Source organism: Pongo pygmaeus, chromosome 12 (genome assembly GCF_028885625.2).
Source record: "Pongo pygmaeus isolate AG05252 chromosome 12, NHGRI_mPonPyg2-v2.0_pri, whole genome shotgun sequence".
NCBI classification, from domain to species: domain Eukaryota; kingdom Metazoa; phylum Chordata; class Mammalia; order Primates; family Hominidae; genus Pongo; species Pongo pygmaeus.
Window position 1 is genome coordinate 26,514,510 of NC_072385.2, and position 25,202 is coordinate 26,539,711.

General features: G+C 46.1%; 1 protein-coding gene across 31 annotated transcripts in view; it reads right to left on the minus strand.

Moving 5' to 3' along the window:
* LOC129030496 (DNA-binding protein RFX8-like) overlaps window positions 1-25,202 on the minus strand; it is a 103,008-nt gene that overhangs the window by 10,345 nt on the left and 67,461 nt on the right. For 20 of the 31 annotated variants that reach the window (XM_063649094.1, XM_063649093.1, XM_054475855.2 and 17 more), the window contains 8 exons: window positions 21,048-21,111; window positions 14,428-14,538; window positions 13,754-13,831; window positions 10,905-11,018; window positions 9,567-9,717; window positions 6,874-6,932; window positions 4,941-5,097; window positions 2,645-2,739 (listed from right to left, as the gene is read on the minus strand). In XM_063649094.1, coding sequence (XP_063505164.1) covers window positions 2,645-2,739; window positions 4,941-5,097; window positions 6,874-6,932; window positions 9,567-9,717; window positions 10,905-11,018; window positions 13,754-13,831; window positions 14,428-14,538; window positions 21,048-21,111 — 829 coding nt within the window. Of the gene's footprint in view, window positions 1-2,644; window positions 2,740-3,185; window positions 3,567-4,940; window positions 5,098-6,873; window positions 6,933-9,566; window positions 9,718-10,904; window positions 11,019-13,753; window positions 13,832-14,427; window positions 14,539-21,047; window positions 21,112-25,202 lie in introns of those variants that run through there. The other 11 variants (XM_063649106.1, XM_063649095.1, XM_054475852.2 and 8 more) reach the window with 7 other exon arrangements.

Consider the following 25,202-nt stretch of genomic DNA (forward strand, 5'->3'; position numbering starts at 1 on the left):
TGGGTGACAGAGCAAGACTCCATCTCAATTAAAAAAAAAAAAACAACCCACAGGGATACTTCCTAAAAGCATCGGGGGATGCAGCTCTGAGTGACCAGGGCTCTCTCTGCACAAATGTTTGAAAGTCAGCATAAACACCATTGAGCGTTCTTCCCGTCATGTCCACAGTGTGGCACTTCATGTCCCCCAACATAGAAGCTCCTCCAGGGCCCAAACTGCCCTCTGCTCACTGACTGCCAGATGCTAACTGAAGCCATGGGGCATCTCTGACAAGCCCAAGTGTGTGCATCTTAATAGTCTGAGCATTTGATTGACAATAATCTGGTTTTGTAAAGATCAGCCAAGCTATTTTACAAAAACAAGACCTTCAAAGGCACACAGTTACAAAAACACCATTTTTCTAATGTGCCTCCTTTGTGAAGGCTGAAGGCACAATGATGGAGACTTGGGAAACACATAGCCCTCTGGTTTGCAATGTAGGATGGCAGGGTTGGCAGTGATGATCTCAGTGGGTTCATCTGATTAAAGCTGGAGGCTGAGTTCTAGTTTCCACTTAAGGAACAGACAATAGACAGCTCCTGTCTGTGAGGATGTATAATATAAGCCTTTGGCTAGCGAATGAATAAATGTCTCAGTAGCCATCCAGCTCTGGACATGGTCACTGCTGTTAAAAATAAGCTTTGCCTAAGATCAACAGGAGGAATAAAAACCATACAGAATCTGGGATAATGATTTTCAAGAAGCATATGAGACCAGGCACCTGCCAAGGGTTGGAACTGGCTTTCCAGCTCCTTCCTGAGGATTTTTCTGGTTCATACCTAGGAGGTCGAAAATCCCAAAGTCCCCTGCAGTCTTCTTGGTCTCAGTGATTATTTCTCCTCTTTCTTCTCAACTGAGAGTTCAGGGATACAGACAAGGCCAGGCAGGTGGCACAAGGGAGTGGCCGCAACATGGCCAGAAGCTTAAAGAGAAAGCTCAGAGCCACGCTCCCAGCCCCAGGCCCTCGGAGTCTTTGTTCTCTCCCCCAGTGTGGACTGCTCCTTCCTTCCTAGGTAAACTCACTCCTGCTCTTGAATGCCCGATCCCCCTCTCTCAGCTTATTTTAATCCTACACATGCTTCATATCCCAGTTTTAAGTCCCACCTTCTCTTCGAAGCCTTTCCAAACCACTTCAGCCTTGGCAAGCACAAAGTCTCAAGAGGTGGGGCCCGGGCTGCCTCATTTCCCCCTAGGTGTTTTTGTTTGTTTGTTTGTTTGTTTGTTTTTTGAGACAGAGTCTTGCTCTGCCACCCAGGCTGGAGTGCAGTGGTGTGATCTCAGCTCACTGCAACCTCCAGTTCCCAGGTTCAAGTGATTCTGGTGCCTCAGCCTCCCGAGTAGCTGGGATTACAGGTGCATGACACCACGCCCAGCTAATTTTTTTGTATTTTTTTAGCAGAGATGGGGTTTCACCGTGTTAGCCAGAATGGTCTCCATCTCCTGACCTTGTGATCTGCCTGCCGCGGCCACCCAAAGTGCTGGGATTACAGGTGTGAGCCACCATGCCCGGCCAGACGGAGTCTTTTGTTGCCCAGGCTGGAGTGCAGTGGCTCTCAGCTCACTGCAAACTCCGCCTCCTGGGTTCAAGCGATTCTCCTGCCTCAGCCTCCTGAGCAGCTGGGATTACAGGTGTGTGCCACCATGCCCAGCTAATTTTTGTATTTTTAGGAGAAAGAGGGTTTCACTGTGTTGGCCAGGCTGGTCTTGAACTCCTGACCTCACGTGATCTTCCCGCCTTGGCCTCCCAAATTGCTGGGATTACAGATGTGAGCCACCGTGCCCGGCCTCCCTGTAGGTTTTCACCCACAGCCCCTAGCTCTCCCCACCTGCCCTGGGCCCATGGAGTGAAGGACCGTGACCTCTCTCAAGGCATTCTCAGCTCTCCACTGCCCCCATGGAGGATGATGAAAATCAAGCCCAGGACCCCACTGAAGCAACTCCCAAGAGTCACGATGGTCGGAAGGATCAAACCTGCCCATATCCACAACGAAACCATCTTTGGGCTTTTGAAATCAAGCCAGACATTTTACTGGAACATGTCTGCAAAACATGGGCTGTTCTCCCCCTGAAACAGACAAAACCCCTCCTCCTTTTCCACACTCCCTTTGCTGCAATACACACCTGCACACACAGTCACCCACACCAACTTACACACATGCTCACACACACTGCACACATGCTCACCTGTACACACACTCATCCATGCATGCTCAAACACCCACACACATACTGCATATGCTCATGCACACCCACTCACCTGTACACCATGCTCACCACACCCACATACACACATGCTCACACACACCCTGACACACATGCTCACCACAGGCTCACCCCTCCACACACACTCCCACACACCCAAACATATGCACACACTCACACACACACACACACACACTTGTGTGATGTGCTCCCCCAGACCCCCATTCTCTGCCTGCTACAGAGTTTGAGGCCATCCCCTGCCCTCACACCCAGGCCAGCTTTGACACATTTCCGACCAGAGCCTAAGAAGCCTCTTTCCCATCCCTTAGGCAATGGGCACTCATTTATCTAGAATGGTCAACACACTTTGTTTGTTTTTTTTTTTTAAGTCACAGCTTCCTACCTGGAACACAAATGCTTGCAGATGTGAAGACAGACAGCTGAGGAATACCCTGAGATCTGTTGATGTTCCCAGCAAAGAAATTAGGTTTCTTAAACCTGCAAAGATACAAAATAAACAAACTAAAGATTGCATGCAGCAGAGCAGAATTTCTCTTAGGTATTTGTGTACTGGGTAACCTGGGAACATCACTGAACAATAGCTCGAAGGGACTCCCCAGGGCCTCACGCTCATTGTGAACACAGAGGATGTCCTGAGGCTGGCTTTGTCACCTCTGCGGTCATCTATTCAGAATTACATGGACATACCTGTTGTGAGCCACCTCTGCCACTTGTTGAAACAGAAATATTTTGAAACCATAACTACACCTTGCAATTATCCAGACCTTGTCTTCAGATGAGCTCATTGCACGATACAGACATGACCTCACCTATCCTTGCCATCTTCATAAAAGGGCTGGTTTATTAGTGTCATTGAAGTGATGGCAGACATACATCAAAGCTGCTGAGAGAGGGTGAGCGCCTTGCCTGTGGTTATGCACTCAGTTAGGTGGAGCCTGGTGTGAAGTCAGGTTCTGGATCCTCCACCTGCACAGGTAGCACTGAGAGGGAAAGAACAGCCTTTGGCCTTCCCAGCTTTTTGAGTGCTTCTGCATACCAAGCAGAGTTTGGAAAACTGAGTCGTTTGCAGTGGCCCCCCTGACGCTTGGTGGAGGTACGCTTGGACCTGGAAGTGGAAGCATTTGTCTGCAGGTATCAGCAGTGGCTGACAGTCTGCTATCTCCCTGCAGAACTCTGCATCTTCCTGTTGGGACTCACGAAGATGCCAGTAGGAGCACAGGAGCCCTGGCCAGACCAGTGGGCAGTCTCGAATGCACCTGGGCGTGGGGGGGTCTCATGCCTTCCTGGGACTCCCTGTGATCCAGCTGGGGGTAAGAGGGGGTTTTGGTTAGCCAGCACGTTGGGAAGGGGACCTATTGGGTTCCCACTAATCAGAACTGCAGAATTACTAATCAGAATTAGTAATCCTACTAATAGCTCTGAAGCCTGCTGGATTAAGTGTTAACCTTTTAGTTGCTGGACTGGTGAGAAAAAAAAAAAGTGCCCTGTGGGAGGATCTGGAATTGGGGTCAGCCAGGGGACACTATCAAGGAACAGGACAGTGGAGGGGAGCAGAGGTCATTTACCAACAACTAGGGATATATTTTAGTATTTTAATAACTGGCACAACCCTACCAAGGCCAGCCCTACTGCAAGGTGAAAGAAAGAGGATGGGCTAATTTACAGGTGGTGCTTTTGTGTACTCCTGAATTCTGTACCCATCAAGTCACAAAACACTGAAGTGCTCCTGTGGGCCAGTGCAATGCTGGGTGGCCCAGGGTTACTAAGACACAGCTGACAGCCTGAAGGGGTTCATGGGAACTGAGCGGGCAGCTGTGGACACAGCTGAGAGTACTAGCAAGGAGTTATGCCCATAGAGGGAGAGGCCATTGGACTTACCTGGGGCATCGCAGCAGCGAGTGTTTGGAAAGGGCACACACAGGAGAGCCTGGCACCCTCCCTGTAGCCATCATAGGAGGGCCTAGAGATGCCCATAATTCATAATTGGTAACCATCCTGCAGCTCCCTGCCTCCCAGGTCCTCTCTGAGTCTGGAGAGCTCCTTCTGCCATTACGTTCGCTCCCCAAGGACGCAACAACACACACCAGCCAGCAATGCAAGCTCTTTATGGAAGGGGGATTTTTTTCTTGAAAAACAATGACAATGATCAATAGCAAATGGCAAGAATATCCACCTGCTTCCTGTCACTTGTTTGGAAGGTAATGAAATATGGTAAAAGCACCATTGTTAAACTTCACATTGCAAGTAACAAGAGTGGCAGGAGAATGTGTCAACGCAGACATCTAGCTCAAGGCAATTTAGCATGATTGAAGAGACACAGGAGTCTGTGTGTGTACAACACAGATGCAGAAACTAAACTTTTCCCCCACAGGAGATATTCTGGAGATAAATCCTGTCAAGCAGCAAGCACACTCATCTGATCGTTAATTAACTCAACTAACAGGTATCAGCACTGCTGCCCTGTCTGGCCCTGGGGTAGGTCCTGGGAGCACAGGGACAGGGCATTCCCTGGGGTGTTCATCACCCCACTACAGGAAGAGAAGTGTGAGCAGGAAACTTAGAACATCGGAGTTATAAAGTTCTACCCCTATTAAGAAATTCATGAGTTAATGATGGCCATGCTAGCCCCAGATCTATGCCCAACATGCCAATAAAGCAAGCTGCAGAAGGAAGATTACATTTCATCTCTGGGTTGTTCTCCAGTTCATCTGCACCACTCCAGTCACTTGCCAGGGCTTTCTTAGAAGTAGCCAAAGTGCCTTGATTGATGATGGCCTGCAGATCTGACTTCAAAACGCTGACACGCCTCTTACTTTTCAATACCATTCGCATAGTCTAAAGATAATGGGGAGGCATAATACTCAATTCAATCTTGTCATTTTATTTTTACCTAACTCTCCCCCAAATTGCCAAGATTTTTGTTGTGGGGGAGAAAGAAACATTGATGCGGGTATTACCCATTAAAAATTAATCTTAAACAAGAATGAAAAGGTTAAAATTGCACGCATTCTAGAACTGCCCTTCTGGAAGAAGAAAGAACGAATCTCTAGGAAGACGCATTCAGGGCTGTCTGACACTGCTGCTGCTGCTTCTCTGCACCACACTCACACCACGCCCGAATGACTCTAGCGAGGGAACCCAGGGATTGAGCCTCTGCAAGGAAGGTGTAGGTAGAGCCTGCACTGATCCTGAGGGAGCGGCTGTGGGATTCAGAAGCTGGCTGTCCCTTCTTCATGGGAGCCTTGGCCATAAGGAATTTGGCCTCTGGGAGGTGATATCCTCAGCTGTCAAATGGGGACAATCTAGTCCCCAACACTGTCCGACTGCCTGGGATGCACCTGGTGATCCTCACAGCAATCCTGTGAGAAGGCACGAGTTACCCCTCCCTTTTACAGAGGAGGACACTGAGGGCTCTTGGGGCGTGAAGTAACTTTCCTGAGGGAATGCCTTTCCTGCTCTAAGATAAGGCTTAGAGCAGGGACAGGCTTCAGAACCCACGCTTACTGCTCTGGTTATGTTGAGAGGAAGAGCACACTGCCGGGTCATTTCCAGACCGACTGAGTCAGGACTGTGAGAGCCCTGGAGGACAGGACTGTCTGTGACTGGCAGTGGGACACAACCCCTCTGAGCTCAGAGTCTGGGGAGGGCTCTGCACTGGGAGGATGGGGCCCAGCTTGGGGTCATGGAAGCCACAGCTGGGATCCTCCCACTGGAGACTGATTTGGAGCAGGGTGATGGTCCCCAGGCCCTATCCCGATAGGGCGCTCGCAGGACGTGAGAGAGGACTCCTGGTAGCCCATGAGCTGGGTGCCAGCATCACAGAATCTTTTCTTCAGCCCTTCTCAACCTTTCTCTAAATCACCCCAGGATTGAAAAGGTCAGAGCTGAAGTAACTGGCGGCCTGGCCACACTGAGTCCACGGGCCACACACATGGGTGAAGGGTGTGTCTGTCTGTCTGTCATAGGCCCTGTTACCTCTGACACTGGCACCTCTGTGTGGGGCCTCCTTCTGGCATCTTTTAATTTTATTTTTTTATTTTTTTGAGATGGAGTCTCGTTTTGTTGTTCAGGCTGGAGTACAGTGGCACAATCTTAGCTCACTGCAACCTCCATTTCCCAGGTTCAAGAGATTCTCCTGCCTCAGCCTCCTGAGTAGCTAGGACTCCAGGCACACACCACCATGCCCAGCTAGTTTTTGTATTTTTTTTTTTTAATAGAGACAGGGTTTTGCCATGTTGGCCAGGCCGGTCTCGAACTCCTGACGTCAAGTAATCTGCCTGCCTCGGACTCCCAAAGTGCCGCGATTACAGGTATAAGCCCCCCACGCCTGGCCATTGGCATCTTTTAAGTGTTGACCTGCTTTCCCTCCTGCTCTGAGAGAGCCAGGAGATTGGAGCCTTCCTGAGGATGGGTGGAAAGGGGGCAGGCTTCTAGCTTTGAGTCACGGGGGCCCACCTCGACTCCTCTGCTGGTGGCCAGGCAAGGCCACCCTGCCTGCCCTCTGCCCTCCAGATGGACAGAGCAACCACTCACTCTTAACAGGGACTTAGAGCTTTCACCTCTTTTCAGGAAACTGCTCTGTTCCCTCCTATCTGCTTGGCTGAAACCTACCTTAGCCATGTTGGAAAGGTACGTCTTTCTTCTTAGTCTTTTGACAAATAGAGTAACTTCTGTTAAGAACAACACATGTGGCCATTAATACAATAACTTCAAGTTCTCATGTGGGCAGTGGGGAAGAGAAGGTGCATGTTTGGGGTAGGAAGGCACAGCTGGCTAAACTGCAACTTCCCCACCCTGTGTCTGCGGGTCCTCTCTGAGTGGCTAGGAGATCCTGGCAGGGGACACTTGGCTGAAATGTCCTCATGTGCCAGAAAAGTTAAGTAACCCCAGCATCTGACATGCGTGCTACTATGATGTGAATGTTTATCTCCCACACCCCCAGTTTCATATGTTGAACCTCACCCCCATTGTGATGGTGTTAGGAAATGGAGCCTTGGGGAGGTGATGAGGCCCTGAGTGTGGAGTTCCCATGAAGAGCATTAGAGGCCCCAGAGTGACCCCTTGCCTCTTTCACCATGTGAAGACAAAGCAAAAAGACAGCCATCTGTGAACCAGTAAGCAGACCTTCCCCAGACACCCATCTGCTGGTGCCTTGATCTTGGACTTCCCAGCCTCCAGAACTATAAGCAATACATTTCAGTTGTTTATATACTGCCACCTAGTTGGTGGCATTTTACTACAGCAGCCAGATTGGACTAAGACCGGTATGCGAAGGAGCACCCCCAACTTTCTCATCCTACAGTGCTTTCCTTGGAAAATAATCAAAGGAAAGGAAAGGATGAAAAGGGAACACATAGAAACAGGTGTTCTCTTCTTGAATGCATTCATTCATTTGACAAATATTTGGGAGAACACTCGTGCAGTGTTTGCTCAATAACTATTTGCTGGAAGGCTGCTGAGCTGATGGACGGAAGAGGACAGCCCTTCCCTACAAAGGGCTCATGCTCCAGAGGGTGGGTCACCAGATATGCAAACACATCCCAAAAGCAGGCTAAGTGCTCCTATGTGATGTGAGAGCACAAGGAAGAAAGGGAGGCTGTCTGGAAGAAGGTATTGAGGAAAGCTTCACTGAGAAGGTGACATTTCATCTGGGCTTTGATGCGTAGGTAGGAGTTAGCCAGGAGTAATGGGGCAGAAGGCAGTCCAAGCAGAGAAAATGGCAGGAATAAGGGCCTTTTCTGGGGACAGCCTGTCTAGTGTTGCTGAAGAGCACTGTTGGGTCATGGGAGTCCCTTGGGAGATGGAGACAGGGATGGGGCCAGAGGCCAAACTGTGAAGGGGCCAGAGGCCAAACTGTGAATGACTGCAGAGCAGTGGAGGAGAGTGGGCCATCTGGGCAGTGGGGGCCTGGGAAGGTTGGTAATTGATTAATTGCTGTTTTAGAATGATCACTGGGGGTGGAGGGGAGTGTGGCTGGGAAGGGGGGGTGGAAGCAGGATGACCAACTAGGAAACTGCTGAAGTAGCCTACAGAGTGAAGAGACAGAGGCTTGAATTCGGGCAGATGTTAAAGGAGCACAGGAAAACTGGAGCGAGGCTCTGCTCCCCACTCCTTGGACCCCCTTTGTAGCAAGTCCCAGTCTCACCTTCTGCAACATCCCTAAAATTTCCAAGTGGGACAAACTGGATCAGGGCACCCAGCATTAGTAGTGAACACAGCTGGGGGAAGGGGTCATGGGGAGTGGCGATTAGACATGGTCCTATGCTGTAGGCACTTTGAGAAGTCCCCTATCTGCACTACCTAGGAAATAATTGCAAAGGAAGCAAGACTTACAGAAATGTGAGGCAATAACTGGTGCCTGCTTGGTGACAAAATGGCCCTGAGCTGGCAAGAAGGGTGGGACCCCATAGGGAGTTTGAGAGCTGCAGGCAATGATAGCAAAACTGCACAAAGGCAAGAGGGAGAAAATGGGTATTTCCAGGATGATCTGACAGGGCATGGCAGGTGCGGGCTGGCCTTTGAAGGAACATGGAGATTCAGGGACACAAAGAGGACAGATTTATAGGGAACTGGACCAGCTGACAGAGCAGTTCAATCTCACGCTCGGAAACCACTGCAGGCCTTGAACAGATAAATAGCCTGGTGGGACTGCAGCCTGGCAGCCAGACAGAAGGGGAAAGCATTCTAGAAACTCAGCAGAGAGATGGTGCAATTCAGGTGTGAGAATGCCCTGGTGAATATCCACACCTAGAACACCTTGACCTGCCAAAAGTCCATGTTATTATTCCAAAGAGAAATAGCTTAAAAGGGTGTGGCTGGATCAGCACAAAAATCCATCACCAGCACTAAAAGCCAGAAACCCTGAGCAGGCTGGGCCTTCCGGACTGTAGCTGAGTGCATGCGGCAGCCGCTGAAAGCTACCACCCAGGGTGAAAGTCAGGTGCTTCATCTACACTTACAGAATTTATTTATTTATGTATTTCTTTACTTTAAAAACAGGGTCTTGCTCCATCACCCAGGCTGGAGTGCAGTGACATGATCATGGCTCACTGTAGCCTTGACCTCCTGGGCTCAAGTGATCCTCCCTCCTCAGCCTTCTGAGTAGCTAGGTCCACAGGTGTGTGCCACCACACTCAGCTAATTTTTAAAACTTTTTTGTAGAGACAGGATCTCACTATGTTGCCCAGGCTGGTCTCAAACTCCTGGGCTCAAGCGATCCTCTTGCCTTAGCCTTCCGAAGTGCTGGGATTACAGGCATGAGCCACTGCACCAGCCCAGAATTTATTTTTGTCATTGAAACCTACCTTTGAGTTTGGAGATCTGCAAGAGGGCCAGGACACCTTCCAAAGCACTAAGAAGCCACAGCTTAAATTTCTTACTAAATAACCGCACAGATTTCAGGTACTGAATAGAAACATCTTCCAAGAAGTCATGAAGGAGAACATCCTCAATTCCCTACAACAAAAGTATCAAGACACTATGATTCTGCTGATGGTGCAGGTGTGACTGAAGCTCACACATGCCACAGGGACAGGGAGGGTCTCAAGAAGTCTGAGAGCGGGTCCCCACCCAGGTTGAGGGGGCAGCACCATGTAGCCTGGCCACTGCTTCCCATGCAGGATGTTAGGCTGGTGCAGCCACAGTTGGAATTTTTTTCCAATATTTTTATTTATTTATTTGAGACGGAGTCTTGTTCTGTCACCCAGGCTGGAGTGCAGTGGCATGATCTTGGCTCACTGCAACCTCCGCCTCCCGGGTTCAAGCGATTCCCCTACCTCAGCCTCCCGAGTAGCTGGGATTACAGGTGCATGCCACCACACCTGGTTAATTTTTTTGTAATTTTAGTAGAGATGGGGTTTCACCATCTTGGCCAGGCTGGCCTCGAACTCCTGACCTCGTGATCCACCCGCCTCAGCCTCCCAAAGTGCTGGGATTACAGGCATGAGCCATCGCTCCTGGCCTCAAATATTTTTAGAAGATTGATAACTGATTCAAATATTTTTTTAAAAAATCACACAATGCTGGCCAATACTAGGTGGGTCAATCCAAATGTATTTAAGGGCTGAACCCAGCTTCTAGTTTTCAAACTTTGTGTTAAAAACTTGGAAGTACTAGATGGTTTCCTTATAAATAATAAAATAAAAGGTTAGGCTTGTGACTCGCTGAAGGAGAACATCTTTTTAACCCAGAGAAGATGTAAACCTGACCCTCCAAATACAACCCTCCAAATACAATCACTTCAGAGATAGCGCTTCAACCAAAGCAAAGCAAAGCAAAGCAAAGCAAAGCAAAGCAAAACAAAACAAAAGCCCTGGCAGTTAAGCATATTACAATTCCAATTATTCATTTTAGAATGTCTTCTTTTACAGAAATTCCCAGAGAAAGAACTTCGACTCAATTCGGACTTCACTGATATGGAACCAGAGGTTACTATGTGCTTTGGCTTTTGGTGTCCATGAGGTAATTCACAAAGGGAAACTGAGTGTTAGGCAGAGATCAGATGGCTCCTGGTCCATACACCCCACTATTCACTCCTCAGAGGACCATGGAGACTGCAGAGAGGTGGAGCTGTGGGTCCAAACCCAGCATTTGCTGCCAATTTCTGCAAAGGATATACTCTAGAGACTCACGCATCCTCCTACCTTGTACAGCTGGACATCGTAGCATTTAAAGAGCTGGCACACATCAGGCAATGACATCAGCATGATTGTGTCTTGCTGCAGAGACTTCCAGAAGGAAGTAAGCAAGTCCTCCACCTGGGGTAAGTAACAGCATATTGCCAAAACTCGTTTTCCACCTCCCAAGGCTAACCCCCTGCCACAGATACTTCCTTAGCCCCAGATGACAATGGGATGAATTTTGTTCCAGTGCGTGTAAAGCTTTGCCTCTCAGCTTTTCCAAGCTGTATTTTGATAGAATTCTTTCCAACAACCCATCTGAGAGCACCTGCCAGTTGGATGGGATAATGTAGAACATTATTAATATTTTTTTGAGGCAGTTTCTAGAAGGGAAGCTCTTTCTGACCACAAGGAGGCTCCAGTTGATTATACTAGGATGAGGACTGGGCCACAGGGCACAGCCCAGAGAGAATAAATGTTCATTGGCTGACTGACTGACTGACTGCCTCAATCATTTTTCAGCTCAGAGAAAGGTGTGATAGTACTTAATCTAAGAGACCCCTTCCTTGCCATCAAGTTAGAAGTCGCCTAACGACTGTGGAAGGAAAAGGAGACTGGTGTGGTTCTACACAGGAGCCTTCTCTAAAGCCTATGTGGACTACTTCGTGGCGGCTCCTCTTTTCTGTTTTTTCCCATGTTGACTTATCAGTTTCCATTCTTGAACCACGTGACCGATCTGCTTCGCCGCCAGTAAAGACTCTTGCCTGTTTGGGATTTCCACAGGCTCAGACACTGTGAGGCATCACAACCTTATCGTGTCTCCCTTGGTCCTGGTGCTAGGACCTGCCAGTGATGCCAGACAAGGTGCTGGCCCCATGCATCGGTTGTCATGGAAGTTAGGGTCAACTCCTGAATTACATGGCCACAGGCACTGATTTAAAATCCTGTTATCAAGGCATTAATTCTAGAGAGGACTTCTCCAAAGACACTCTGAAAAATACAACACAGGGTGTAGCAATCCCTTTTCTCTCAGGCTGGGAACCTTGGAGCAAGGAGCTTTGGGGAAGGGGGGTCTGGGTGGAGCCACTACCACAGACTTGTCTCTGCCCACCCCTCACCACCCGCGTCCAAGTCACCAAACCCTGTTGCGATTGCCTCTGAAATATTTCTCTAACCTGCCCCTGTTTAATCTGTGATATCACTGTCACTGCCCCAGAACCGACCCTTGTTGCTTCTCACCTCAACTGTGACAAAACCTCCTCACTGCCTCTCTGTTCCACGACGGCCAAGCCCTATTGTCACTGCTCCCCCACTGTCTTCTCAACAAGTCAAGAGTTCTTCCTGGGGCATCCGAGGCCCCTTCTAGCATCAGCCTACTTTCCCACCTCCCCTCTGGCTTCTCTTCTTTAGAAATAATAAAATCTAGGCTGGGCACGGTGGCTCACAGCTGTAATCCCAGCACTTTGGGAGGCTGAGGTGGGCAGATCACCTGAGGTCAGGGGTTTGAGACCAGCCTGGCCAGCATGGTAAAAACCCCGTCTCTACTAAAAATACAAAAAATTAGCCGGGCATAGTGGTGGGCGCCTGTGGTCCCAGCTACTCGGGAGGCTGAGGCAGGAGAATTGCTTGAACTCAGGAGGTGGAGGTTCAGTGAGCCGAGATCGCACCACTGAACTCCAGCCTGGGTGACAGAGCAAGACTACGTCTCAAAAAAAAAAAAAAAAAAAAAAGAAAGAAAGAAAAAAGAAAAGAAAAAAAGAAATAATAAAATATAGTCATAGTGACCTTTTTGTCACATCATGCCCGTGAACATCATGCTGCCTTTACCTGCACCATGGGTTCTACCTGGAATCCCTCTCCTACCCCATTTTCTGTCTATTGCACCTCTGCCTTTCCTACTAGAGTCAGCAGCAACGTGGCCTGCTTTGGAAGCACTCCCTGGCCTTCTCTGTTACCCTTCTCTGGGCACCCAGAATAGTCTAATCATGCAGCTATTCTAGAACTTTCCACATTGCATCATATTTATTGGATAATATTGCTCCTTTCATTACCAAATACTAACTTCTCAAGCCTTATGGAGAATACTTTCCTAGTCCTGGTAACAGTGTCGGTCACAGGGTAGGAATTAAATACGTATTTGATGAGTAAGTGAAGAAGGAAAGGAATATGTCAGATATCCAGTGTGGATGGGTATTTGTAACATTGCATCAACAGGACAGGGGCCATCCTGAAGACATCTTGGTCTCTCCCTCACTACAATGCTTTACACCAAGTAGGTAGTAAATGCGCTCGTGCTGAATGAACGTTATCACCCAAAGTTGAAGTGCTTAGAATATACTGAAGCATCAGGAAAAAATTCTCATTTGAATGTGCACTTGTTTCCTTGGATTTTCATCTCACACTGCAGAAGATGAAACTCAGAATAGCTGAAAGATTTATTCATGTTTTCCACAGCCAATTCTAGGATTAAATCCAATCGTGACAATACCCATGCCAGATCACTCAGCTGTGAAGTCCTGCTCCATCTTCAGTTAGGGCTTATCAATAAAATGGCTCTTCGGCACCACTGAAAATTCCAGGGTGAATTTTATTACCAATACTTTATTCAAAATGAGCAGAATTAGGATCTAAAAAATAGCTGAATTTGTATTTAGAGCCTAAAGTTATCTGTATTAGCACCTTGGAGAATTTCCAACTGATTACACTGAAAATCAATCTCACCTTCCAGAACTCAATGACTACAAGATAGGCACATAGCATGTAAGCACTTCAGTGCAGTGGGTTACCACTGGACATCGGTTGATGGAGTCTCATCAAATAAAAATGATTAATAAGGAGTCATAAATGCTTGTATTTTATAGATAAAACCCTACCCTCTCAAGTTCTTGGTTCCTCACATTTCGTAAAATGTCTCGACAAAAGTTGCAGTATTCGTCAGCAAGGAAGGCCATCTAGGAAGAATATGGAAAATTATTTCAGCTTGTGGGCCTTTTCAAAAATGAACTGATCTTCACAGACTTTTCTGAAGCTCTCAGAGGCTGGTCTTGTTGCAATTCTCAAATGACAATAGCTGGGCCCTTCACTTGGGCCACAGCATTTTGTTTGTTTGTTTCTATAAACTAATGCAGACCTTATAGGCTGATAGTCCATGTAGCTTTAATTTCAATGTCATAACTCATATTTGCAGATTTATTCTACTACTACAAAGGCCACCAAACTTTGACACCTTTTTTTCTAAACTTCAATTTTCCCCTCCATAATCCCCAGCCCTAATTTCTAGAAAATCCATATATCTGTTCCTTTGTTTGTCTTGGGGAAGAGGCAGTCCCAGCAGGAGCCTTGCCATAGGATGTGATAAGGAACCCTGAACTTCCTGAGCACCATCAAACCAGGGAAGGCTGCTAAGGCTGCTGGTCCTCATGGGTCTGGCAAAGGCAAACATTATTCCATGTGACACAGCCATGACCACAAGCACAAAAGGAAGCTATTTACTGCCCTAAGCATCACACAGCCTGAAAGGCTAATCTCCCCATGAGTGTAAACCTACCATATTACAGGAGTATTTCTTTGCCAGTTCTTGCTCCAAAAATGGACATCTCCCGAATTCAGACAAAGGGGATCCAACTGGGTCTGTCTTCATTGGTGAATGATCTTCACACTAAAAATCATTTGTGCAATGGATTATGTCTTAAAATACAATACTTTTTTGGCATACAAATCATCTTATGATCACGCTACTCTAAGTTAGTATTGTGTATAACCTTTTAGCCACACCTCTGCACACATTACTGATTCCAGCAACTTTCCTCTCATATTTTACTCCAAATGCTGCTAGTTTTTGTCTATAATTCTATGAACGATGGACATCAGGGAAGGGATAGGATTTAATGTATTACCAAATGTATCTCTCTTGGGATCATCCATTTACAAATCCTCTATAGCAATGTACAATAAGACTATTATCTATGAATTATTTAATATCACAATACACTTCTACAACCCTTGTCCATGTAATTGTTCCTCCTTGAAATGAAATCATACCTTGTTTGGGTCATCCTGCCTATATCATAACAATGGTTCATTGTATGAGAAATCTCAGGGCCATTGCAAACAAGGAAAATGAGGAGCATGGACTTTCCTTTAGAAGAGCCAATTACAGGCCCAGGCGTGGTGGCTCATGCCTATAATCCCAGCACTTTGGGAGGCTGAGGTGAGTGGATCACTTGAAGTCAGTAGTTCAAGACCAGCCTAGCCAACATGGTGAAACCCCGTCTCTACTAAAAATACAAAAATTAGCTGGGTGTGGTGGCGGACACTTGTAATCCCAGCTATTCGGGAGGCTGAAGTGGATGAATTGCTTGAGCCCAGGAAATGGAGGTTGCAGTGAGCCAAGATTACACCACTGCACTCTAGCCTGGGCGAGAAAGAGCAAAACTCCATCTCAAAAAAAAAAAAGAAAAAAAAGAACCAATTACAGGATGGGAAGGAGGAAGAAAGGTGGCATGGCGGAAAGCAAGTGCAACATTCCTCCCTGCCTCCCTGTGTCACTCATGCTGCTGTCCCCTCTGGGCATGGGGAGGCATGAGGTCTCCTCCTGGTCTGAATAAAGGGTATCAATTTTATTTGAAATGATTTCTTCAGCGTTGTCATAGACTGCTTTTAAATAATTTCACTTACAATAAAGTAGGATGAAAGAATTCCTCCAAGTTGAAAATTGAGCGGCCAACCCTGCTACGCCAGACTGTGACTTTTCATTCTCTCAAACCTCATGACCCGCTCTCTGACCCTATAGTTCCAAGGTCAGCATTCCATCCTTAGCCTGCCCAGTCCTTACGCACCCTAAGCCTCACTAAGCTACTCACTTATAGAATTGCTTCTGTGGGTTTTGGTAGGTTCCTGTCTATAAGACATGTGAGGGCATGGCAGCTTCTCTAACCACCTGTGCCCACCCTTTACAGGAGGAGTGAGCTCAGCCACCATCCCACACAGTGCTGCACACACCGGAAACAGGCACCACTGTGTTTTCCTCCTCTCCGATGCCCCAGTGTCAACCAGTACTGCACTGGGGATCACGGAAGTTTAGAGAGCATGCTTAACTGTCCTCTCAGTGCCCTAAAGTCTGTATTTCATAACTCTGTTGTGATTCTGAACCTCTTTAAGAATCTGATGAAAGCAACTGACCCTCTCCCTGGAGAAAATGCATACTATGCACACAATATTATGAAGATGCCATGTTAAAACTTCCCCCATTAATACTGTTGGAATGATGTAGGGGTATAGATGTCTAAATAAATACATAAAGCAGGAACACAGAGGGGACAGCTCAAAGGAGTCTCTCTATTGGGTGCTGTCTAAGCCTCATTCACACCACACTTTAGAATATTGGCTTTATTCGGAGTCATCAGAAGATGGGTCTTCTTGACATTTATGCAGCCAACAGACACATGAAAAAATGCTCATCATCACTGGTCATCAGAGAAATGCAAATCAAAACCACAATGAGATACCATCTCACACCAGTTAGAATGGTGATCATTAAAAAGTCAGGAAACAACAGGTGCTGGAGAGGATGTGGAGAAATAGGAATGCTTTTACACTGTTGGTGGAGTATAAACTAGTTCAACCATTGTGAAAGACAGTGTGGTGCCGCCTCAAGGATCTAGAACCAGAAATACCATTTGACCCAGTGATCCCATTACTGGGTATATACCCAAAGGATTATAAATCATGCTGCCATAAAGACACATGCACACGTATGTTTATTGCGGCACTATTCACAATAGCAAAGACTTGGAACCAACATAAATGTCCATCAGTGATAGACTGGATAAAGAAAATGTGGCACATATACACCATGGAATACTATGCAGCCATAAAAAGGATGAGTTAACGTCCTTTGTAGTGACATGGATGAAGCTGGAAACCATCATTCTGAGGAAACTATCACAAGGACAGAAAACCAAACACTGCATGTTCTCACTCATAGGTGGGAATTGAACAATGAGAATGCTTGGACACAGGGTGGGAAACATCACACACTGGGGCCTGTCAGGGGTTGGGGCCTGGGGAAGGGATAGCATTAGGAGAAATACCTAATGTAAATGACGAGTTGATGGGTGCAGCAAACCAACATGGCACATGTATACCTGTGTAACAAACCTGCACGTTGTGCACATGTACCCTATAACTTAAAGTATAATTAAATAAATAATAATTTGAAACAGAAAAAAAAAAAGAAGATGGGTTTTCTTGTATGTGGGTATGGATGATGCTCAAGTTGATCATACTGAAGGATGGAGCTATTCCATGAAGCTCATTGGCCTGATCATAGGCGTTCTGTTAGAGAACTGAGGAATCCTCAATTTTAACTCTGGGCTAACCTCTCATAATGCAAGACCCCAACTGCATCCATATTTTCCAGAGCACTCACACCCTGGTTATGTCAATGTTCTCTGGGTGTTACTGCTGGTATTCCCAAAGCAGCATTCTCAAACACATCAGAATCCCTTGGGGCCCTTGAGATCCATGTTCCTAGGCCTCTAGTGAATCTGATGAGACAAGAACTCTAGATGTGTAACCAGCTTCCCTACTGAGCCTTCTGCATGCCCATGCTGAGAACTGCAGCTTTAGGCCGACAGTTCTTTGTTGAATGCTACAGAAATCTCTACATTTCACCATGGCATATACAACACAGTTTCACCTGTTCAGAAGAAAACATCTGACAATGTACTGTTAAGATATTCAATAAACAATTACAAGGAAAATGTAAAAGTGTTTTATTACACAACATAATGAAGAGCAAATTCATGATTTCCTGAAGTCAATTCCCTGAGGTCTCTTCCTCCATAGACATTACTTATAGGCATAATCCTTTCATTAAAAACTGTGAAAAGAATTGTTCTTTCACAAACAATATTTTTAAAATCATAAATTGAAATATTTCCTTTACAACATAAACAACCAGAAATCTAAAGTAAAAGTAGAGTACAGACCACTAAAGTGTGGATCCCTGCAGGAGATTCTCTACAGCAGAAGGCATTCAGGAAGCATGCTGAGGAATTCCAGTGCATAAACAATAATTCGGCAAAGCAAAGAAGGGGATGGAGAGAAGTTGATCAATGGGTACAAACAGACAGTCAGAAGAAATGAGACCTAGGCTTTGATCAATCTAGTAGAGTGACTATTGTTCACAAAAATCTATTTGATATTTTCAAATACCCAGATGAGAATCATTTGGCTGCCTCCAGATAAAGAAAAGATACCTGTTTAAGGCAATAAGTATCCCAATTATACTGATTTGATCTTTACACAGTATAGAAATGTATCAAAATATCACGTGTATCCAGAAAATATATACATCTATTATATATCAGTCTTTAAAAATCCACCAACTTTTAAACAATAACTGTGTTGAGTGTGGTGGCTCATGCTTGTAATCCCAGAACTTTTGGAGGCTGAGGCAGGAGGATTGCCTCGGGCCAGGAGTTCATGACCAATATGGGCAACATAGTAAGAGCCTGTCTCTACAAAAAATTTAAAAAAAAAAACAAAAAAAAAAAACATGTCTGGGCATGGTGACATACGCCTGGAGTCCTAGCTACTCAGGAGGCTGAGGTGAGAGGATGCCTTGAGCCCAGAAGTTGGAGGCTCCAGTGAGCTGTGATCATGCCACTGCTCTCCAGCCTGGGCAAAAGAGCAAGACCTCGTCTCTAAAAAATAAAATAAATAAATAAATACTGCATAATGACAAATATGTATAAACAAAAGCTATATCTAAAAAATGACAAAGAAAAAAATGAGAAATTCTACGTGGATTCTTTAGGTATATTAAATGCAGTTTGAGATTTTCAATAGACCCAAGAAATGTCATTGGAGTTACATGCTACCATTCATCTACTCATTCTTTAGTGAGCGTGCACTAGGTGTCAGCCCCTGGGAGTCTGATGTGTGACACCTTCCCACCATCACCTGCTCCATCAGGCACCATCTGCCTCCCCTGGATTACCCCATCAATTCTCCTGAATGCCTTTGCTTCTTCCTGCATCCTTGAAGACACTGTTCCCAGAATTATCACCCCCCAAAGCAAATGTATCCTGTTACTCCCCTTCTGAAGATGCCTCGATGGTGCCCCATGGTCTCCTGGGTCAAATCCAAGTTCTCTGCCTAGCATTGACAAGCTCTGTGCCCTCTGGTCCTCTCCACCCACCTCGCCCAGTGCGCTGCTCCCCAGCATATGCACGCTGGCTTCCACACACGTTTGTCATCACCTCCCAGCTCCAATGCAGGCTACACCCTCAAAATGAACACCCTCCTAAGTGAGGAGCCAGTGACCCCCTTCAGGACTAGCTCAAGGATAATATGACAGGCAGAATCAGGCCCCTCCACCCCAAAAATGTCCACATCCTAATCCCTGGAACCTATGAATATGTTCCCTTGCATGGCAAAGGGACCTTGCAGATGTGATTAAGGTTAAGGACCTTGAGATGGGAGGGTTTCCTGCCTTATCCAAGTGGCCTCATGTCATCACAAAGGTGCTTTAGAAAGGGCCACCTTTCCCAGCTGCAGGGAGCCAGACAGACTGCAGCATGAGAAGGGTCTGGCCTGTCTTTGCTGGCTTTGAAGATGGGGCGCAGGCCATGAGCCAAGGAATGGGAGTGACCTCTAGAAGCTGGAAAAGGGAAGGAATGGATTCTTCCCTAGAATGTCCAGAAGGAACACAGCTCTGCCAACACGTTGATATTAGTCTGGTAAGAATGGTGTTGAAATTATGACTTCCAGGGCTGTATGACAACAAATTTGTGTTGTTTTAAGTCACTGACTTTGTGCTAATTTGTCACAACAGTAGGAACCGCACTCTTGAGTGCAGCCCTCTCTAATCACTCTTGCCTCCCATAGCCCCTCTCCTCCACCCCCAATTTGGAGTTCCCAAACCACCCATGGCCTGCACTGCCCACTCGACCTGGTACCCATTGTTCCACGTCTATCTTAGCTTCCCAACTACAAAACTGTGTCCTACTTAAGTAGAGGGACTTTGTTTGGTTTTAGCTTTTCTTTCACAACCCATTCAGCCCTGAAGAGGGCTGGTCACTAAACATGTTTATAAATGGTTATCTGTTCAATGACACTTGTCAACAAGACAGTATCTGTTATTGTCAGAATGTTGGTATCCCCACCGCCCCCCGCCAGGTAATATGTTAAAACCCTAATCCTGGCTGAGCGTGGTGGCTCACTCCTGTAATCCCAGCATTTTGGGAGGCCGAGGGGGGCAGATCGCTTGGGGTCAGGAGTTTGAGACCAGCCTGGCCAGCTTAGTGAAACCCTGTCTCAACGAAAAATAAGAAAATTAGCCAGCGTGGTTGCGGGCGCCTGTAATCCCAACTACTTGGGAGGCTGAGGCAGGAGAATCGCTTGAACCAGCCTGGGCAACAGAACGAGATTCCATCTCAAAACAACAACAACAACAACAACAACAAAAAACCTCTAATCCCAACATTACAGTATTTGGAGGTGGGGCCTCTGGGAGGTAATTAGGTCACAAAAGTGGAGCTCTCATGAATGAGATTAGTGCTTGCTCCCTCTCTTTTCACCACGTGAGACACAATGAGGAGTCATCTGCAGCCTGAAAGAGGACCCTCCCGTAACCTGGCGATGCTGGCACCTGGGACTTCCAGCCTCTGGAACTGTGAGAAATAAATGTTTGTTGTTGAAGCCATCCTGTCAATGGTAATTTGCAGCTCGCACTAAGACAGTATCCAAGTACTATCATATCGTTTTGGCCCACTAAAATAAAATCAACTCATGATGTCATACATTAGTTATTCATAGTTCTGGTGTCCTAATTCAGAGCTGTAACTGTAATAGGGAGACATTTCAGACACATTTATTGCCAACAGCCTATATATCCTTTTTAATTTTAGCTGAAGAAACACAGTTAAGCAGGGAATGTGCAGCCAAACAGTAGGTTCCTTAAGGACAGAGACTATGTCTGTCTTGGCACAGCATGTGGAAAGTGGTGGGCACTGAACATTTATGGTCAGATGGGTGAATGGTTAGGAGCTACCTAGAGTAAGAACATTACACACAGAAAAACAGCTGGATTGAATTAAGCAATCACTGGTATTGCTAGATCTGGGTCTATTATAGTAAATCTATTTGATTAACACTCACTGTTGCTTCTTGTTGGATAATGCTGTTATAATTAGTAGATTTTTCAAAGGCAATGGCATCTCCACTGTGAAGGAACAGAAAACAGAGAAGTAATTTTAGCAAGACACCTGTCTCTGAGCAGAAGCACGAAGTTTCTTTTGCAGGAAGATTATTTGTTTAGGGGTATAACTTTTATTGAAAAACCCTCTGCTATGTTTCTATCCACAAATGGTAATGATCACAAGCTTGGGGCTTTAAAAAATCCATTTCTGTAACTGGGACAACCACGCATTTATTTTTAAAGGTTTATTCCTTTCAGAAGCAAGAATATGATATCATCATGGGTAGAATTCACTCCTGTGGGAAAAGAAAAATCATCATGAACGTGAATTCTTATTACTTTTTTATTTTGGTGCATTTTAAATAATCGATACAGAAATGATAACATCCTCTGAGTTGATGGATGTAGAAGAACACCTTTACAGAACAAAGAAACTGGTAATTAATAATAGAGATGTAAATTTCATTTCACCATGCCTCTTGGATTCATATAAGATAATGGAAAAGTTTATACATAATGGAGAACAGACTCGGTCCTATCTATGCAGTACAGTGTATTTTTTCTTTAATCATGGGCATTCGATAAGCTGTGAGCCCAGTTCACTTGCACCAGGGAATGTCCATTCTCAAGATGCCAGAGTTGGTGGTGTCTCCTCCCACTTCCCTGTCACTCAGCCCCAGAGTTATGGCTGAGCCAAGGGCAGACATGACTTCGGTGGGTCCGTCCACTCCAAGTCAGCACACATCCTCATGCCTGATGGTTTCAGCTCTACCTGAACATAAAAAAGAGAAGAGGAAGCCAGCAGCCTCTTGCTGTGCTTCTGGAAGCCAGGCAATGGTCATCCAGGTAAGGAGGACCTGGGAGGAGGTGGGAGTCAGAGGGGAGGTAGAGGAAAATGGCTTTCCTTCCAGATAGGATGGTTCTACATCCTCCCCAGCCTCTTGAAAGCCCCAGGGGCTCTCTTCTGAAGGTTTGGGTCAGTCCACTCTCCAAACCAAGTCATAGAAAACTGGGCAGAATGCTTGATACCCATCTGATAAATGTTTCCACATAATGTTTTATTTCAAAACAGGGCACACAGATTCAGGGTCTGGACACAAACCCACTAGAAAGGCACTCTTCATCTTTTAATAAGAGTTGTTATCAAAATAGAAATTTTGCTGTGGACTTTCCAGTGGCTGCAGGACACAGCACCTGTTCAACCTGAAAGGGTATATGGATAAGCCCTGCACATGCACATAGGGTGATGGGCAATGCTAGAGGAGCCAAAGGCAAAGAATTTGGAGTGTCTTAGGAATTCCATTTGTCATGTGTTATGGACTGAGTTGCCTTCTCCTCAAATTCCTATGTTGAAGCCCTAGCCCTCTATGTGACTGTATTTGTAAATAAGATCTTTAAGGAGATAATTAAGGTTAAATGAGGTCATAAGAATAGGGCCTTAATCCAATCCAGGACTGGTGTCCTTATAAGAAGACACCAGAGAACTTGCTCTCTTTCTCTCTCTCTCCATGTGAACAAAGACAAGAACATGTGAAGACACAGCAAGAAGGTGGCTGACTGCAAGCCAGGAAGAGAGCCCTCACCAGAAACCAAATTTTGGGGTACCTTGATCTTGGACTTCTAGCCTCCAGAACTGTGAGAAAATAAATTTCTGTTGCTTAAGCCACCCAGTCGGTTGTATTTTGTTATGACAGCCCAAGAGAATGCATCATATCTCAATGATATCTTGGGTAGGTGTGAATATTATGCAGTTTCTTCAGGTAAAATTTATAAACAGCCCATTGCCACAGATTCTGGGACATTATAGCAACAAAAACAACAAATAATAAATCAAACTTAGAATAAAGACTAGAATGAAATAAGACAGAAGAAAATATCAGAAGTGAAATTTCACTAAATAAAGGGCTAATAGAAAAGAAATTTAATCAGCAAAATATGGTCATCACTCTTTAGAGATGTCTAAAAATTACTTGTGAGACTTTCTTCAACTAAATTGGAGGAAGGGCAATTTCTCCCCAATTCCATGTTGTGTCAGCATGCTACTCCTAATATGTTTTCTTTGGAAAATGAATGCAAGACCACAATATGAATACACTGAGCTCCATCCATCCATCCATTCATCCATCCATCCATCCAACCAACCATCCATCCATCCATCATCAATCCATCTCTCATTCATTCATCAGTGTCTACTGAATGTCAGGCATTGTGCCAGGCTTTGGTGGATATAGCTGTGATCCAGGGAGACAAGGTCTGTTTTCACAGAGGTTATAGCCTATTGGGGAGGAAAAATGTCACACAAATAATCACTAATCACAAAGATGTTGAGTGAGGGTTATGACAACTGAAGTGTTGGGTGCTAGGAAAACGTACATCAGGGGGCCATCCTATTCTCTTGTTAGTCCAACAGTGCACATCTCTGTCAATTGGCAGCTTGATGAGCTCAGGAGAGCTGCATTTGTGATCAGTTAGCCTGATCTGGTTGGTGTTCATCACATCACCATATAAGGATAGCTTATTAAACAATTTTGAATGGTGACATTGATCCTCATGGGGCATTCCTATAGATACTCAGAAACAGATATTTCAAAGCTAGAATGTCTGGTTTCAGACTTAAAGGAATGACAAGGAAAACTCTCAACTTTATCACTCATCCCTCTCCCTCCACCCTGACTCTGGGAGCTTTGGACTAATGAGTAATGCTCATTATGACTGAGTAATGTTCTCAATTATTTTGAGTTCCTAAATGATACTCCCAAGTTTCTGCCTCTGTTCAATGCAGAATATGGGCTTAATTCAACAGCAATTGAAAAGAAGGTGGCATCACCCTCCTCATCTTTATAGGGAAGCCTGAAGTGACCTGCCTGCCCTGTAGGGGTCTGTGTATAGCAGGAATCCTCACTGGGAGAGCTATGTTAATTTTTAGCATTTAATTGGGAGACTTTATGCATCAACCTAATGGTGAGAAAGAGAAAATATTTCAACCTCATGGAGAGATGGGGTCATCTATGAAAAAGTCCCCATTTCTACCTGGCCGGACAAAGACATTCATTTGTTCAAACGAATGGCAAGGCTGTCTCTTTCCACCTCTGGAATGTCCTAATTTAAGAGACTGGCTCACAACAGGGGTCATCATGTAGGTTTAATGAGATCATATTTATTTTCTAAAATCACCTAGTTTCTGAGGCTTCTGCAAACAAAGAACCACAAAAATATTCAAGTGACAGGGGGATTAGGAGGCAATAACATTGTTGGGCTACAAGGCAGGTGAGCAGAGTTGCTGGAGACCAGCAAGTGGGGATTCATGAGGGTCTAAGTTCAGGTTACCAGCACCCTGAGAGTCTGGCAGATTCAGAAGAGTGAACAATGCAGGCATTGCTGGGCTTTCATCTGGCAGGCAAGGCTGGACTAGGCTAGAGAGGGAGGTTGAGGTAGACCAGTGCTCCACCAGGGTGCAGTTCCCCATATGGGGCCACCACCCAAGAGCAGGTGCAGGGAGCGTGAGGCCAGAGCAGGCTGGGAGGTGGCTGTTTCAGGCAGAAGCCCTGCGTGCCCACCGGGACAGCTTTGTGTCTTTGGGCTCACTGCCCCCTGCATCATTTCCAGACTGTGGCTCTGAGTCAGGCCTTTGGGACATTTATCAGACTGTGATCAAAAGCACAGTCATTGCTAAAATACAGCACCAAGGAAACCACACACAACATCCAGAGCTGGCCTTGTTGTGAAGGAAGGGCTTCCAGTCCAAAAGGCATCTTCTCCACTTGCTCTCCGAGGCCTGTGATGCTTTAGCAATGCCAAATCATCGAGTCAGAGAAAAACAACAGAGCACAAGGCAGACCGTGACACAGGAGTGACTCCCAGGCGAGTCCATCCTCAGGTCATTTGCATTCCTTGGGAGCTGCCCCCCTTAGTGACTGCTCCTCAGGGCCCAGGCCAAACCTGGCCTAAGATGTTAGGATTTAATAACCACTGGAGGGAAGGGCAGGGTCAGCTGGGGATGGAGGGAGAAGAGCCCAGATGGGGAAGACTGGGGAGGGAGAAGGGCTGAGAATTCCTGCAGCACAATGGAACGGGCCTCCTAGTTCAGCTCTGCAGCTAGCTGGCTATATTGCTTT